The following is a 17,188-nucleotide window of genomic DNA, read 5'->3' on the forward strand; positions in this document are numbered from 1 at the left end:
GTATTAACTTCACACCAGATAAGAATCCGCTACACCCTTTCCCCACCCACTCACACTAACTTGCATTAACATCTGTTTAACTTACTAGTATCAAATCACATCTTAAGTGTGATTTCATAGCAGAATTAACACCATCACTCTCCGTCAATGGTTTGATTGGAATGTTTCCGGGGTTTTTTTCTTCTCGTTTTTTTTTCTCTTTTTCCCCCTCTTGTTTTTATGCTGCTCACCCTTGTCCTTGGTTTCTTTCTTTCTTTTTTTCTTTCTTTCACTGCTTCGATCACCTGCTTCCACACTCATCCACAAACAACATCCTTTATTTCGACACATACGCACAGCACGATCACGCACAGTCATGCGCTCAACGGCAGCACATTTACATCAGTCAGACAGCGCACACAGTCGTATAGGATACACACACTTAAGCCAAGCGTACTCATATTAGTAAATATGCACACACATAGTCAGACTCAGGGAGCATCTCGCCACACATTTTTTCTCTCTCTCCCTCTCTTTATTTACGAACAAGTGATGTATTCTCTCCACCTGTCTAAGCGACACACACAGCGCACACCCCTAGTTATACGCACACATCTATGGGTGCACTGAGGTTTGTTACATGGAATGTAAATGGAGCTGGCTCCAGAGAAAAGAGGTTAAAAATATTTAACCAACTCAAAAAACTACAGGCAGATGTTGTCCTTTTACAAGAGACCCACAGACCTCTTAGACGTTCGAATGAACTTAAAACACCTGAGTTTCCTAATGTGTTCTCTTGTTATAATTCTAGACAAAGTGGAGTAGCAATTTTAATACATAAAAATATTAATTTCACAGTACTCGATACAGTTATAGATCCAGAGGGCAGATTCTTAATCATTAAACTATCTATACTTGATAAAAAGCTATGTATTGTAAGTGTATATGGTCCAAATGTTGATGATCCCTCATTCTTTCACGGTTTTTTCAGTGCACTCTCTGAACACTTAGATGGCACACTTGTTCTTGGAGGCGACCTCAACCTTGGACTAAATGAAGAAATGGATAGGCTCAATACAGCAGGAACTCAGCGTAATTGGCAGTCCACAAATATAATCAAACAGTATATGAGCAACTTTGGTCTTTGCGATGCATGGCGCTCCCTTCACCCCAGCAGTAAGGAATATACTTTTTTCTCACATGTTCATCACTCCTACTCTCGTCTGGATTATTTTTTGGTCAGCAGCTCACTGCTGAGGGACATTTCAGACACTGAGATTCACCCTATAGCTGTCAGCGATCATGCTCCTGTATCTTTAGCACTAATGCACAAGAATAATACTACGCCTAGTAAAAACTGGAGATTTAATACATCACTGCTTAAAGATGAAGACTTTATTAAATATTTTAAAAAAGAGTGGACTTCATATTTAGACTTTAATGACACTCCCGGAACATCAGCTTCTGTTCTATGGGGAAGCAGGGAAAGCTGTGATGAGAGGTAAAATAATTTCTTTCTCATCACATAAAAAGAAAAAAATAAAACAAAAATATTCAGGAATTAGAAAAAACCATCAAATCACTAGAAGAAGCCTATGCGTCCGACCAAGATCAGGAAACATTGAACAAAATACGCAAAACAAAACTAGAATTAAATGAGATAATTGATAAAAAAACAAAATTCTTAGTACAAAGACTACGCTTACAAAATTATGAACATAGTAATAAATCTGGTCAATTTCTAGCAAACCAGCTAAAAATAAATAAAGAAAAAACAACTATATGTGCTGTTCAAGATTCATCAGGGAACACAATATATGAACCGAAACAAATAAACAACATTTTCAGGGATTTCTATAAAACGTTGTATTCACCACAAATAAACCCATCTAAAAATGAAATTGATCAGTTTTTAGACAACATAACTCTCCCAAAATTCTCTCAAGCAATGGCACTGGATTCACCACTGACACCAGGTGAACTCCAGGAAGCCCTGATAAGTATGCCCAATAGTAAGGCTCCAGGTCCAGACGGCTTTCCTGCAGAATTCTACAAAGAATTCTGGACGATTCTAGCACCAGTTTTTTACAGAACGTTGTTGGAAATCAAAGAAAATGGCAGACTTCCATCAAATATGAATTCTGCAAACATTAATCTCCTGCTAAAACCAGGCAAAGACCCTGTATATCCCTCAAGCTATCGTCCAATATCCCTTATAAATGTAGACCTTAAAATAATCTGCAAAGCTCTCTCAAAGAGATTAGAGAAAATAACCCCCCTCTTAATTCATCCTGACCAAACTGGTTTCATAAAAGGTAGGCACTCATCAACAAATACACGTAGATTACTTAATTTGATAGACTACTCATACAGTAAAAACTTTGAAACTACAATATTTTCTTTAGATGCAGAAAAAGCGTTTGACAGAGTTAACTGGAAATTTCTATTTGCAACTTTACACAAATTTGGTTTTGGATCTTCTTTCATCAACTGGTTAAAAATATTATATAATTCCCCAACAGCTTGTGTCAGAACAAATGACCAGACATCCTCCAGCTTCTGTCTCCTGAGGGGCACCAGGCAGGGATGCCCACTTTCCCCTTCACTGTTTGCAATTTTTATTGAACCACTAGCAGCAGCAATTAGACAGAATTCAGTAATTAAGGGCATAAAATGCAAGAACGTGGAACATAAAATCAGCCTTTATGCGGATGATGTGTTACTCTTTCTCCAAAATTCACAAACCAATCTCTCTGGGGTAATTGCATTGATAAACTCAGATTACTCAATTAACTGGTCAAAATCTACAGTCCTTCCGATTAATTGCTCCTTCCATAATTCCTCTTCTACTCCACTGCAATCGGGAAATATAAAATATTTAGGTATTAATGTTTCTCCCAAGCTTGCAGATCTATCTAAATTAAACCATATCCCACTTTTAAAGAAAGTAGAAGGCGATCTGGCTAGGTGGAAATGTCTACCCATATCACTCATGGGAAGGGTTGCCGCTATAAAAATGATGGTCTTACCAAAAATAAATTATTTATTCTCAATGATCCCAACTAAACCACCACAAGATTGGTTCAGATCTCTAGATTCATATATGTCCAAATTCCTTTGGAAAAATAAGCCCCCACGTATAAGCTTAAAAACACTACAAAAGACCAAGGATAAAGGAGGATTAGAACTACCTAACTTTCAGCACTACTTCTTAGCCAACAGGCTTCAGTTTATCTCAGGATGGCTAAAACATACCCTCTTAGATGAACCTTGGCTAGATGTAGAACAAGCACTTTGCAATAATCTAGAGATTTCAGACCTACCATTTATCAGCTCAAACATCCAACGACATAAATGCTTCAAAAGCGTCAACATCAGCTCTTCTCTGACAGCATGGTGGGAGTTTCTAAAATTGACGGAGTCTTCATTAATCCCATGCAAACGTACACCTGGAACGACCCTGACATATTACAAAACAATAATATGATAAACTTTCCAGATTGGAGTTGTGAAGGAATCAAATACTTAGAACATATATTACAAAGAACAGAATTTATTCCATTAGACAGACTACAGTTGAACTACAAACACCACCAAGTGTGGTTCAATTTCTTACTCTTAAAACCCCAAAATTACTTTCCAAAATATACAGAATGCTTTCTAAAACAGATGAATCAATATCACTTCCTATTGCAAAATGGGAAGCGGATTTATCAGTTAACTTAGACCAAAACTTCTGGTCTCAGATTTGCTTAAAAACCTTTCATCTAATTAGAAATCCCAGTCTTCAATTAATTCAATACAAAATACTACATAGAGTGCACTATACAGGTCATCGGATGTTCAAGATGGGCTTTACGTCTTCCAACAACTGCTCACACTGCCAAACCAATTCACCAGACAATTATATCAACGCTCTTTGGTTCTGTCCACCAGTTCAGAAGTTTTGGCGCGAGATATGTGAAGACTTATCAAAGTGTCTGAAATGTAACATTCCAACTTCTCCTTTAGTGTGTTTGTTGGGCAGCTTAGATAACGTCACTTCAGAAAAGAATATAGCCCATATGGTTTTCACTGCCCTATGCATAGCCAAGAAAACAGTCCTCATGAACTGGAAAAATAAAAATAATCTTAATTCTAACCAATATAGAAATTATCTATTAGATTACATTAGTCTTGATACAGCCTCTGCCACCACATCAGATCAATTGCTCTGGGCTCCTTTGATCAGCTCCATCACCTAGTGGGGGGTCATAGTTTGGTCCCACCTTCACTGTTGTGATTGGTGTGGGGGTAGGGACAGGCTTAGGGCGTCGGGGGGTTCCCCAGGAGCATCTTCCTTGGGAGGCTCAACCCGGGGTGGCGGTCATGGCCAATTAAGGGCTCTGTTGGCTCTTAGGTGACGGTTTCCTCGTGGCTGCGTGCAGCGGGGCTAGGGGAGGGTCTGTGCTGACGGACGTGGGTTACTGACCTGGTAGCCTGGCTGCCCCTGGGTGGGTCCGGGACGGGCGTGAGGTTCTGGGGGCGCTCCGTCTCTGGGCTGGGGCCCTGGCCGGGCCTCGGGGGCTCGGGTCCTGGTTGGTGTGTTGCCGGGGTTGTGGGCGTCAGCCTGGGCGTCCATTGTCTTGTGTAGTCTGGAAAATGAGTGGATGATGGGGTGGGTGCAGTTTTCTCTGTGGTTGGGTCGGGTGGGCTGTGCCGGGCTCTGTGGGGCCGGGCGGCGCTGCTGCACTGGGCCCTGGTCCGGATGGGCCTGGGCCCCCTTTCCCTGGCGGGTTGCAGAGTATGGGGGTGCCTACTGGGGTCAGCGGGGGAGCTGGCCCCAGGGAGGGGTCACTTGCCCCTCCCTTCCCTCCCCATCTCCAGCTGCCTCCCTCTTCCCGCTCCACCACAATCACCCACACATGCAGGGCCTTGGGGTAGGGGTGTGTCACCAGGGTGCAGAGGAGGCATCCCCCCCCCCTCTGTCCCCTTCTGGCTTCCTCTGCCTCAATTTTATCCCACAACTTAGACATTCACATTACTCACACTCTCATAACACATACATATAGGACCTTGGGGGTGGGCACGCAACACGGACTCCAAATTACCATCAGGATGTACAACCTCACCCCTGGCGTCGTTGCCCACCTCTCAATTTTAAATACATGTAGACATTGAGGGCTAGCAGGAGGGGCTATGCGCTTACTTGCTGCTCTCTGGCAGGTAGCTCCATGCCCTCCTGGGTTTTAAATGCACCTTAGAACACACATACATCAACACTACATATGAGTGGGTGGAGGGAGGTTTGGAGTCTTCTCACACCCCCGTTCTCTGCGGCCTGCTGGAGCGGGGGGGCTAGGAGGAGGAGTTGGCCGTCCGATTGGGGTCTGGAATGTGGGGCCTCCCTGCTGCTGCGGAGTCGGGGCGGTCTGCTTCTCCCCACCGCAGGGAAAAGGGTAACACCACCTGGGTCTGGGTGCAGTTTCCCCCTCCAGGGGCAAGGGTACCTAGACCCGGTTCTTAGAGTACGCTTGGGGAGTGTGATTGTGTGTACAGTGTCTCTTTATGTCTGTCTTCACGTTGGCTGAGTGTGGAGTAATTGCATATGAGAGCATGAGGGTGGGAATGGATGTTTGTATCTGTGTGTGCCTGTATGTCTGTGTCTATATGTCAGGTTGGGTATCAGACGCCACCTCTCTGGGGACATCTCAGGCCCTCCAAAGTTTGGAGGCCTATCTCCCCCCATCACTTCCCCTGCCGGTGGCGGACGCCCTCAGACATCGGTGCGTTGGTGGTTCTTTGTGTCCGGGGATGGGCGTCCAGGTACCCACCGGCTCACTCCTGGTGGCTGCTTGTCGGGGCCTGGAGCCTGGGGCTCGCTCGGGCCACTTCGGGGATGGGGTGCCCTCGGCCTCTCGGCCTGGGGCTCGGTCACTCTGGCACAGCTGGCTGCCGGCGGAGCTCACGGGCACATCACTGCAACCCCCCCTGGCTTCTGCTCCGCGGCTGCTGAGTGACCCCTCATCTGGGACTCTCCTCAGCTCTTTCTGGGATTGTGGCGCGGCTGCCCCTCTGTTGGTCTTCCTTGGTCTCTTGTGTTCTGGGGGCCTCTGGATGTCTGGAGTTTTGATCTCCTCCATACCTGCTTCATGCCCTGGAGGATGGGACTGTGGCCCCCCACACCCTCTAGCAGATCATTACATTAAGGAACCTTTTAAAAACAAGCGCGTTCATGCTCACAGGTGTACACACGGGTGATCACACACACAAACTACACCCTTTTTGGCTCCTACCTCAAAGCACACTGTGCGCTGTCAATCCTACGTGCTGCACAATAATGTTTAATATTTAGTATTTACTGTCATATTCCCATATATCATTGTGATGTTGTTTATTCTATTACTCTCGTTTTCTTCTGCTTGTTTTCTTTTTTCTTTCTCAACAGGTGATCCAGGTGATCGATATATGTATTTTTTGTCTACTTATTCTGTTGGTTTTTGTTTTTTGCCCTTTTCCCCCCGTCCCTCTTCTCAGCTGTTTTTCTTTCCCTCTTTCTTTCTTCCCTTTCTTTCCCCCAGTCAAGTCTGTCCCGTATTCAGCAAGTGAAAATAAAATAAACAATAAAAGGTGAATCAAATAGACCAATACGGCAAGGCTGGGATGGTCCATTTGGTAAAGTAAATCCGTTGGGCATCTTTTTTCGCCTTTAGACAATAATTCTGATGGCAAAAGAGCCAAACGGGACAGGCAAAAAAAAAAAAACAACCCCAAAGCAAATACAGGTGAAAAGTGCAGATGGACTGGACTAATAAAGGGGGAGAAAATACATGCCAATTTAGAAAAAAAACTTTGTAAGATCCCAGAAAGCCTGGAAAATTACATCTCAAACTCACTTTTTAAAAAAAATACAAGAACATTTGGCTCCTCGGAAGCAAAAGATAAAGAAATGAGGAGTGGCTCAAGACTGCTACACAGCACTGTACTTTGACACATTCCACTTGCAAGAATGGGATTGGTGTGGAATGCATACAAAACAGCTAGTAGCAAGGCACAAGCTATACATCTGTTTTTCTTGTTTAATAAGAGTTCACAGTGAGCCATGCTGTTTATCACAACAATGTTAAGAAATAATAAACTGGGCCAATATGGCATGTTTGTTAATACAGAGACACACGTTAATGTGATCTCTGGTCTCCCACTCAGAGACACAGGTCTCCGAGTGTCCAGCATTCAGACGGCTACCTGAGGACACTCGTGAGAGAAAATCTGCTCACACAGATATGTAGAGCCAAATACTGTCAATAAGGCCTCTGCAGTGTTCTGAAGACAGTTAAACTTGTCAGGTAGTGATGTCCAGCAGGTGAAGCTCCATGAACACGCACAGCTGTGGATTCCAGCTGCGTTGGTAGTTCTGCAAACTTTGACAGAGTCGAGCTTTTCAGTTCAATCAGCTGCATTTCGATGTCCTCTGTGTCCAGCCAGTTAAAGAGAGACAAATCCAGCTGCTCATTAAAGCCTTCTGGTTTGATCAGTCTCGAGTCATCCGTGGTGCTGATGCTGTGCTGAGCGGACAGCTCCTGAAGCTTTTGAAGTGTTGGAATGTGGACATTTCAACATCGCTTGAAAAAAACTGCCAGCTAACAACGTCCCTCTCACCAGTAGGCTAAGTTTTAGCTAATTACAAGTTGAATCTGGTAGTTGGGGTTGTTAGCTAAGAGACCGTCATTAAGAAGCGGCACAACTAATGTGTCTACGCGAGCTAATTTGCGATGTGCAGCAGTGGTGGCCCAGCCATTTTAAAAAAATAAATAAAAAAAATCCACTTTCTCAGATTAATTCACTGCGTGTCGTGCCATCAGTTAACCCTTCACATGCCCACTGTGGCACGAGTGCCCAGGGTTGCCGACCCCTGCGTTATGCTATTATAAATGTAGTAAAAGCTTTAAAAACAGGCTTCACATGGGAGTGAGAAAGGGTGTGAATAATAGAAACCATTCATTGTATCATTGTGGTCACAGGACTGCTTCAGTCATGTTAGTTCACTTGACCGCAATTTGCAACTATAGCAAGCCAGAAATGGCTCCAATCTTCTGTTAGATTTCACCATGCTCTGTTAGCATATGGTGCATTCCTGTTGACACATGATTACGTGCTGTAGGTCAGCTCACTGTCACAAATATGCAATCTGGATTTTTAAGCTAGCATCCCATCAATATTTATTGACATGAATACTTGTGGGTTGAAATGTACAACTGTGCTTAGGCTCTAAAGTTCTGTGAATGTATCTTGCCTTGCCAGAGGTGACAACAATACCAGGTACACTAATTCAGCTGGCAAAAACAAACAAGCATAACTGGACTAACCATGCAAAGGCAGACCAAGGAATTGATTGTGGACTTCAGGAAGACCAGGAAATCTTTGACCCCTGTATCAATCCAGGGGGTCGATGTGGACATTGTGGAGGACTATAAATACCTTGGAGTACACTTAGACAATAAACTGGACTGGGTTAAATACACCACTGCACTTTACAGGAAGAGCCAGGGTTGTCTCTTTTTTCTGAGGCGGCTGAGGTCCTTCAACATCTGTCGGACAATGCTCAGGATTTTCTATGAGTCTGTTGTGGTCAGTGCTATCCTCTATGCTGTTGCATGCTGGGGCAGCAGGTTGAGGGTCACAGATGCCAACAGACTAAATAAACTGATCTGCAAGGCCAGCAATGTTGTGGGGGTGGAGCTGGACTCCCTTAAGGTGGTGTTGGAGAGGCGGATGTTGTCCAAGATAAAGACAATGTTGGGTAATACCTCCCACCCACTCCATGACGTGCTGGCTAGCCACAGGAGCACGTTCAGCGAGAGACTGACATTACCAAAAAGCACCACTGAGCGACACAGGAAGTCATTCCTGCCTGTGGCCATCTCCCTGTACAACTCATCCACCTAACACACTGTGAACACTGCAATACAGAGAGTGCAGAATTATTAGGCAAGTTGTATTTTTGAGGAATAATTTTATTGTTGAACAACAACCATGTTCTCAATGAACCCAAAAAACTCATTAATATCAAAGCTGAATGTTTTTGGAAGTAGTTTTTAGTTTGTTTTTAGTTTTAGCTATTTTAGGGGGATATCTGTGTGTGCAGGTGACTATTACTGTGCATAATTATTAGGCAACTTAACAAAAAACAAATATATACCCATTTCAATTATTTATTTTTACCAGTGAAACCAATATAACATCTCCACATTCACAAATATACATTTCTGACATTCAAAAACAAAACAAAAACAAATCAGCGACCAATATAGCCACCTTTCTTTGCAAGGACACTCAAAAGCCTGCCATCCATGGATTCTGTCAGTGTTTTGATCTGTTCACCATCAACATTGCGTGCAGCAGCAACCACAGCCTCCCAGACACTGTTCAGAGAGGTGTACTGTTTTCCCTCCTTGTAAATCTCACATTTGATGATGGACAGGTTCTCAATGGGGTTCAGATCAGGTGAACAAGGAGGCCATGTCATTAGTTTTTCTTCTTTTATACCCTTTCTTGCCAGCCACGCTGTGGAGTACTTGGACGCGTGTGATGGAGCATTGTCCTGCATGGAAATCATGTTTTTCTTGAAGGATGCAGACTTCTTCCTGTACCACTGCTTGAAGAAGGTGTCTTCCAGAAACTGGCAGTAGGACTGGGAGTTGAGCTTGACTCCATCCTCAACCCGAAAAGGCCCCACAAGCTCATCTTTGATGATACCAGCCCAAACCAGTACTCCACCTCCTGGCGTCTGAGTCGGACTGGAGCTCTCTGCCCTTTACCAATCCAGCCACGGGCAAGACTCACTCTCATTTCATCAGTCCATAAAACCTTAGAAAAATCAGTCTTGAGATATTTCTTGGCCCAGTCTTGACGTTTCAGCTTGTGTGTCTTGTTCAGTGGTGGTCGTCTTTCAGCCTTTCTTACCTTGGCCATGTCTCTGAGTATTGCACACCTTGTGCTTTTGGGCACTCCAGTGATGTTGCAGCTCTGAAATATGGCCAAACTGGTGGCAAGTGGCATCTTGGCAGCTGCACGCTTGACTTTTCTCAGTTCATGGGCAGTTATTTTGCGCCTTGGTTTTTCCACACGCTTCTTGCGACCCTGTTGACTATTTTGAATGAAACGCTTGATTGTTCGATGATCACGCTTCAGAAGCTTTGCAATTTTAAGACTGCTGCATCCCTCTGCAAGATATCTCACTATTTTTGACTTTTCTGAGCCTGTCAAGTCCTTCTTTTGACCCATTTTGCCAAAGGAAAGGAAGTTGCCTAATAATTATGCACACCTGATATAGGGTGTTGATGTCATTAGACCACACCCCTTCTCATTACAGAGATGCACATCACCTAATATGCTTAATTGGTAGTAGGCTTTCGAGCCTATACAGCTTGGAGTAAGACAACATGCATGAAGAGGATGATGTGGACAAAATACTCATTTGCCTAATAATTCTGCACTCCCTGTAGTTACACCCTCTTGCACACTCTCTTTTCTACTCAGTAATGTTGCTGTCAATATTCTTGATATTTATTTATAATCACCTCTGTTAATCCTTGATATTTATTACTGAGCGATTTGTATATATTGTGCTATTTCTTAAATTTGTAAATCGGTAACATATTGTTTTGTTAAATAGTCTAGTCTGTTACTGTTACTGCACTGGAGCAACTGTAACCCACATAAATCCCTGAGGGATTAATAAAGTATTCTGACTCTGATACACTTAAATTATAAACAGCTTGCATTCTGTAGAATAAACACTCATATGGACACACACAGGCCGAGTGCAGAGAGTAAAAGAGTAATAGTGCAGAGAAGGTAAAGACAAAATTCAGAGAGAGCAGAAAATGAGGTGAATTTCAAGAAAGCACAAAAAGAGAAACAGCAAAGGAGGTGTGTGGGAGGGTATCAACACAATAACAGACACACTTGTGTTGGGAGGAAAGGACTTAAACCCAGAGGCAAAATCCCTGTGTGACACAGATGCAGGAGAAGTGTATATACAGAAAGTGTACTTACAGCAGAGAGCCTTCTGCAAGCGTCTGAGCTTCATGGCTGTGCGGTAGGCTGAGAACCGAACATTGTTCAGATCGGCTAGAGAAAGGAATACGAGGAAGAGAGAGCATTTGTTTGATCAGTGTTTTCACTTCAACCAATAGTGCTTCTTCAGTTCAATTCAATTCTATGTATATAACAGCCACCTCAAAGGTGCTTAGTATTGTAAGGCAGAAATCCTACAATAATACAGAGAATCAGACGACCCCCAATGAGCAAGCACATTCTTTTTTCCCCCATCTTCTCCAGTATGTGGAGTCACTTGTTTTGAGATCATATGGCACCCTGTTTCAAAGACTTTAGTCAAAAAGACCAAAAAAGTCCATAAGCAGGAATTATCTTACCCAAAGACTGGTAGAGCTCAGCCATCTTGGGATGGTCCCAGCATGTTGTCTGGGTCTGATGGCTAGAAGGGGACAGAGAGGCAACACATGAGTGAAATGCACATCAGCTATCACAAAGAAGTGTTGGTTAGGCTGACGTATCAGCCTATATTCAGAGGCTACATGTAAAGAGCAGTAATTTCAAGGTTTATGCATAATACATTATCCACATGGAAAGCAAGTTTTTTTAATCGAAGAGACACGCAGTCTTGAACAGCTCTTCACAAAAAATGATGATGTAAAATGAGAACTGAGATCGCACTCATTTGGTTTTGATTTCATGTTGTCAAAGCCACTGTGACTAGAACAGGTTCACAGAGCACACTGTCCCACATAATATATTTATTTCACTGTAAAAAGCCTTTTCATTGGAAAACTAAGGAGTGTGCTTTCTTTTAAGCCTGCATGGTCGCCCAATCAAAGCATGTTTTTCAGGTGAAACTCATCTTCTGCTTCTTCATGTGCACCAAGCAGATGACAAAGCCTAAATAAATCTGACTAAGCCCAGTAATAAAGACTATACACATATAGCAGTATGGTATATAGTTAAATAGTGCTGTGAGTGGTACATTTACATGCAAGAAGATGGGAAATCCTTTGAGAGGAACAAAAAATAAACCTCAGTCAATGAGTTAGAATCATTTTAACAAAATTAAAAACATGAATTCTGCCATTTATACTCCTCTCGCTATCATAATATTCAAAAAGAACACAAAAAACACAGCATCTTCATCTCCGCTGTATCAGGAAAGTACGACACAGCCAGAATGGAAGAAAGAGAGCTAAATGGTTGCTGTGTCATTCTCCCATTACAGATTCTTTCCTCATGACTGCCACTTAAAAGAGGCTCTGCTCTGTGTGTGTGTTTGTGTGCTGAAGATAAACAGACTGGGCGCACAAGTGCGTGACTTGCACCTTCAGAAAACAATGAGTGATATGTATGGTGTGTAGAAGAAGAACAACTACAATATGATATTCTAAAGGATTTGCATGTCTTTGTTAACATCTAAAGATCACCTCTGAATGTTTGTTTGCATGTTGCATGTCCATCACTGTATCTGCCTTCTGAAGGGTATAATAATTAACTAATTCAACGTTTATCTGAAATTTTCATACTTGGTGAAATGGAAAACTGGCAATGTAACCTTTTCAGTGTGCACAGAGCTCAATGTGATTGCCAGACACAAAGAAACAGGCCGACAAAATTCAGATAAAGACAAAAGAAATGGAAGCTACCAACGACACCTGGTCAGAAATGAGCTGCTGGGCTAAGCAGGAACATAAATGGACAAACTTAATAATCTTTAATACCAAATACAAGTCAGGTCCTTCTCATGCAAGTTTACATGGTGCTAAATTCTACAGGAATATTAGGAATGGGTGAGCTTATCCAAAAGTTAACACAAAGCTTCCATCTCTCCATCCATGCTCATAATTACATTACATTAATTTAACTCATTAGTTTTCATTTTTTAATGAAAATGTGATCCGTTTTTAAACTGATCATTTCAGTTTTAAATACTTTTAAAGATAACCAGTACACACAACAGAGTATGAAATTACACTAGTCACTGTGTCTAAATGGACAAATATAAACTCAACAATCACTGATTCTGTCATGGTCCGTGGCTCTGTGTCTGAGGACTGTGTGGGATGCCCCGGTGGCCACACCCCGGGCTGGGCCATCACCATCACACCTGCATCCCATTCCAGGTGATTGCCAGGAGGACTATTTAACCCTGCGCTGACGGACGCTCCACGCCAGTCTGTTAGTCACCCCTCAGTGGTAACTAGGCTCCCTGCAAAGCTTTGTATATATCTAAGTGTTACATGAACTGTGTTAATTCTGCCTCCGTGTGCCCAGGTTACTATCCGGCGTTTTGTGTCTGCCATCTGCCCGTCCTCCTGCCTGCTCGGATCTCTAAGTGCACCATCCGCCCTCATCCCTGCCTCCTCTGATTCGCTTTCCACGGACACGCTTCCCCCATTCCGAGCCCCACGGTCCGGCTCTGATCGTAAGGAAAATTGCTACAGCCCTGTTTAGTAATGTCCCTCAATCTCCCTGCTCACTAGTAATCTTCTCCCCTTTCTCTTGCAGCCTCCCACGGTCCTGATTACGGCTTCTCTGTTTAATTTGTCTTCCCGGTTTCCTTCAGTTCTGCGATTTTGCTTCCTTGGTTGTTCCGGGTCAACTTTTGTTAAAACAATAAAATCTGTACTTGCTCGCATTGAGCGTATTGAGTCTGTTTTTGGATCCCGCTTGTGTGCACGAACTGCGGTTCATGACAGAGTCGATCCCCAGCTCTCCAACCACCCCCCCCTCTACATTCCTTGCACGCTTGTGCACCTTGTAGAAAACAGTTTCGTGTGGAAGAATTGTTTGATAAAGAAAGAAAGAAAAGTGAAAACAGAGGAGCTGAAAAACTAGGCGAGAACAAGAAGAGGAAAACTACAAATTGTCCCACCAATATGTGTTAAATTAACTAAGATGTTAGCTGTTAGCACTGTCAACAGTAGTACCAGCAACAAGTAGTAACAAGTCGCTGGACACTAGTCATCAGTTAAGCTGCTGCTAGAACTGTGGAGCTGTGGAGAAATGCGGGGGGGACAGCAGCCCCAACAACTCAGCGAGAAAGACAGAGGATGGTGTAATTAACGTGGTGAGAAAATAGATGGAGGGAAAGATTTAATTAATTAAGTAAAATAATTGGCTACTTTGACTACAAAAATTGTTCATCAAATAAACTGAAAAATGTACATTTATGTTATATTTGTATGCATAGACTATTATTTATATAACTTAATTTGTTTCATTTATACATTTCTTTTCTTTTGCACTTTACATTGCTTTGAGAAATTGCACAAATGTGTTTGACTGGGCCATCTGGGGTCTTCAGACCGATCATGATGGGCCAGCTGGACCCAAAAATGCCAGGGCCGGTTTTTCGCTGGGAACCAATCCATTCACCAGCTAAAAGACCAACTCTGATTCAGCTCCACGTGTTCTTATCAGAATCAATATGGTATGTACAAATAAGCGACTTGTGGCTGTCACACAAGAAATAACATTTGAAATATTATATTTTGGGACAATTATATTTCACATGCTAACATGATAGGCAGCTAAGTTACGTAGCACTATGTGGCAACAAGTGCAAGAACTTCTATGAGTTCTTGGGGATCCCTGTCATAAACCTACCTGTAACTAAATCACGGCTATCGAGGGTTGGATGTCTTATTTAAGGACATGATATTCTTCTACTGAAGTCCAAATAGCAGACTTAAGTAGAGAAGCCTGCAGTACCTGAGAGCTGAGAAGGTGCATCACACCATGATTGCCATTTTCTTCACAGGTTTGCACAGCATGACTTTGTCAACTATAGCCAAACTGTCAACACATCTTCCTGTCACAATCTGAGGGACGACATTCAACGTGATCTGAGATGTGGTGCAATTTCTGTACATCTTTTCTAGAATTTCATTAACAGTCTGTCCAGCAACCCTCACGTGCATCTGACAAAACCACCTGTTATTAGGTTCACAGAGCAAAGAAACTTTTACAATGGCATTTCTTCACTCCTACAACATACCAGCGGGCAATGCCAGAACACTGGGTTCATGGTTCACAATGCCTCAGAACACTAGGAGGTGCTCGCGGCAGGACAGGAAACAGAAACAAAGCTGCAGAGCTAGTGTGTAGGAAAGGCTAAGGAAAAGACCGCACAAAACTCCAGTCATTAGCCTTTTCCTCACAAATGCCAGGTTTGTTGTGAACAAAATGGATGAGCTGAGGCTACAGTTGGAAGACAATAGACTCATTGAGGACTGTTGCGCTTTGATAATCTCAAGAGTTGTTGCTTTATCCTGCATTACCTGATGCAGTTGTGAAGCTAACGAGTCATATCCTACACCAGAACTCACAAAAACAATGACGTGGGGATATTTGCATTTATATTCATGAAAAATCAGCCAATAATACTTAGACTGCAGACAGTCGCTGCTCTCCACGCTTAGAATATTTGACAGTTAAATGCAGACCCCTTGTCCTCCACCGTGGGATTTCAGCTATCCTGATCGCTGAAAATTTCCAAATACTAAAGCTAACTTGGTCCTTAGCCTCCTACATATTGCCATTAGTAGCTGAATAAATACCCAGAAGCAGCACACATAATAGCTGGGGACTTCAGTCTTTTGACTTTAAAAGTAGTGCTCCCCAAATTCCATCAGCATTTTAACTGTTACACACGGGAAAAACACACTGGATAAAGTCTATTCCAAAAATTAAGCATATACAGGGCCATACAAACAGCTCACTTGGGCCAGTTGGACCAAGGTAAAGAAAACCGCTGCCCTCTACTTCAAAAACTGTTAAAACGTTGCCTGATGGTGCCTCCTCTCAGCTGCAAAACTGTTTTGAGAATACAGACTGGAGTATCGTTGAATCTCAGGACCTGGATGAGTACACTACATACATTTTTTGCACAAAAAACCCCCAAAACAAAGACACTGCAACAGCATGATACAGACACAAGACAGTGCAGACGCAACAGAAATGTGCAAAAGACTGAGTACTGTGCAAAAAAAGTCATTTGGTGTATGTGTGTCAGTCCAAGCACTGTAACCACGGTCAAATGCCACCAGGTGTATGCCCACCAAATGTCCTGAATGACAAAAAAGGTCCGGACCTTGCTGAGAAACAAAAACACTGCTTTCAGGTCTGGTGAGGTGTACAGTACAGTCCAGGCAAACCCGAAAATGGGAATGAGACAGGGCAAGCTGGATTATAAAAATATAATTGAGGACCACCTCTACAGCAATAACTTGAGGATGGTGCGGCCAAAATATCACTAACTACAAACCCAGACCTGATGGTAATGCTGTGTTGGCAAAGAAGCTGAACTGCTTATTCACCTGCAAACAAAAACAACAACAACAACAACAAAACCCCACACCTCCAGCTAGGGATGGGTATCGAAAACCGGTTCTTGTTGAGAACCGGTTCCCACTGTTTCAATTCCTTGGAATTGTTTGCCATTTTTGCAAACGATTCCCTTATCGATTCCAGTCGCCCCGAATGACGTCGCCCCGAATGACGTCACCACGTTGCGGAGCATCATTTACCTGGCAGGAAACATGGCGGCTCAAACACTAAAAAGTTTGGTTATACTTTACGAGAACGGATGACAACAGGGCAACTTGCAATACTTGCAAAGTAGATATTTCATTTAAGGGAGGAAACACTACGACTATGCAAAAGCATTTGCTCACAAAACATGCGATGACCTTAAATGAATGTCGTGTTTTTAATTCCGCTCCGGACTCGTGAATCTCAACCCAGCAGCAGCGGTAACGTTTGCACGTCCTCTCCCGTTAATGCGGCAGGTAAATAATCAACTAACAGTGCATATTATGTTAGCGCGATCTGCCTTATTACAAAACCTGCCATTACTGTGCATTTAGGTGACCATGATGAGAGAGACAGACAGAGTCTGGCTGGCTCAGATGCTGGCAGTTCTCGCTGCAGTCTACTAGTAGCGTCTCCTTTCAGGCCAGAATGTCACCGAGCAGTGACTAAGTTTGTGGTAAAAGGCTTGCACCCATTTGCCACAGCAGATGCCCCCGATTTTCGGTAAGTGAATGTGTTTAATTGTAGGCAGGGACATTACTGGATATTCTTGTGTAATTGCTACAGAATAATTTATGTTATACTTTGTTATTGCTACAGAAGAATATTTATTTTACATTTACAATTT

The 17,188-nt window shown here is 43.0% G+C and overlaps 1 protein-coding gene across 11 annotated transcripts in view; it reads right to left on the reverse strand.

Annotated features, from left to right (window-relative positions):
* dmd (dystrophin) overlaps positions 1-17,188 on the reverse strand; it is a 251,416-nt gene that overhangs the window by 29,172 nt on the left and 205,056 nt on the right. For all 11 annotated transcript variants that reach the window (XM_063467782.1, XM_063467775.2, XM_063467774.2 and 8 more), the window contains 2 exons: positions 11,397-11,458; positions 11,017-11,091 (listed from right to left, as the gene is read on the reverse strand). In XM_063467782.1, the coding sequence (XP_063323852.1) occupies positions 11,017-11,091; positions 11,397-11,458 (137 nt within the window). The remainder of the gene's footprint in view (positions 1-11,016; positions 11,092-11,396; positions 11,459-17,188) is intronic.

This window comes from Pelmatolapia mariae, linkage group LG23, assembly GCF_036321145.2.
Source record: "Pelmatolapia mariae isolate MD_Pm_ZW linkage group LG23, Pm_UMD_F_2, whole genome shotgun sequence".
NCBI lineage: Eukaryota > Metazoa > Chordata > Actinopteri > Cichliformes > Cichlidae > Pelmatolapia > Pelmatolapia mariae.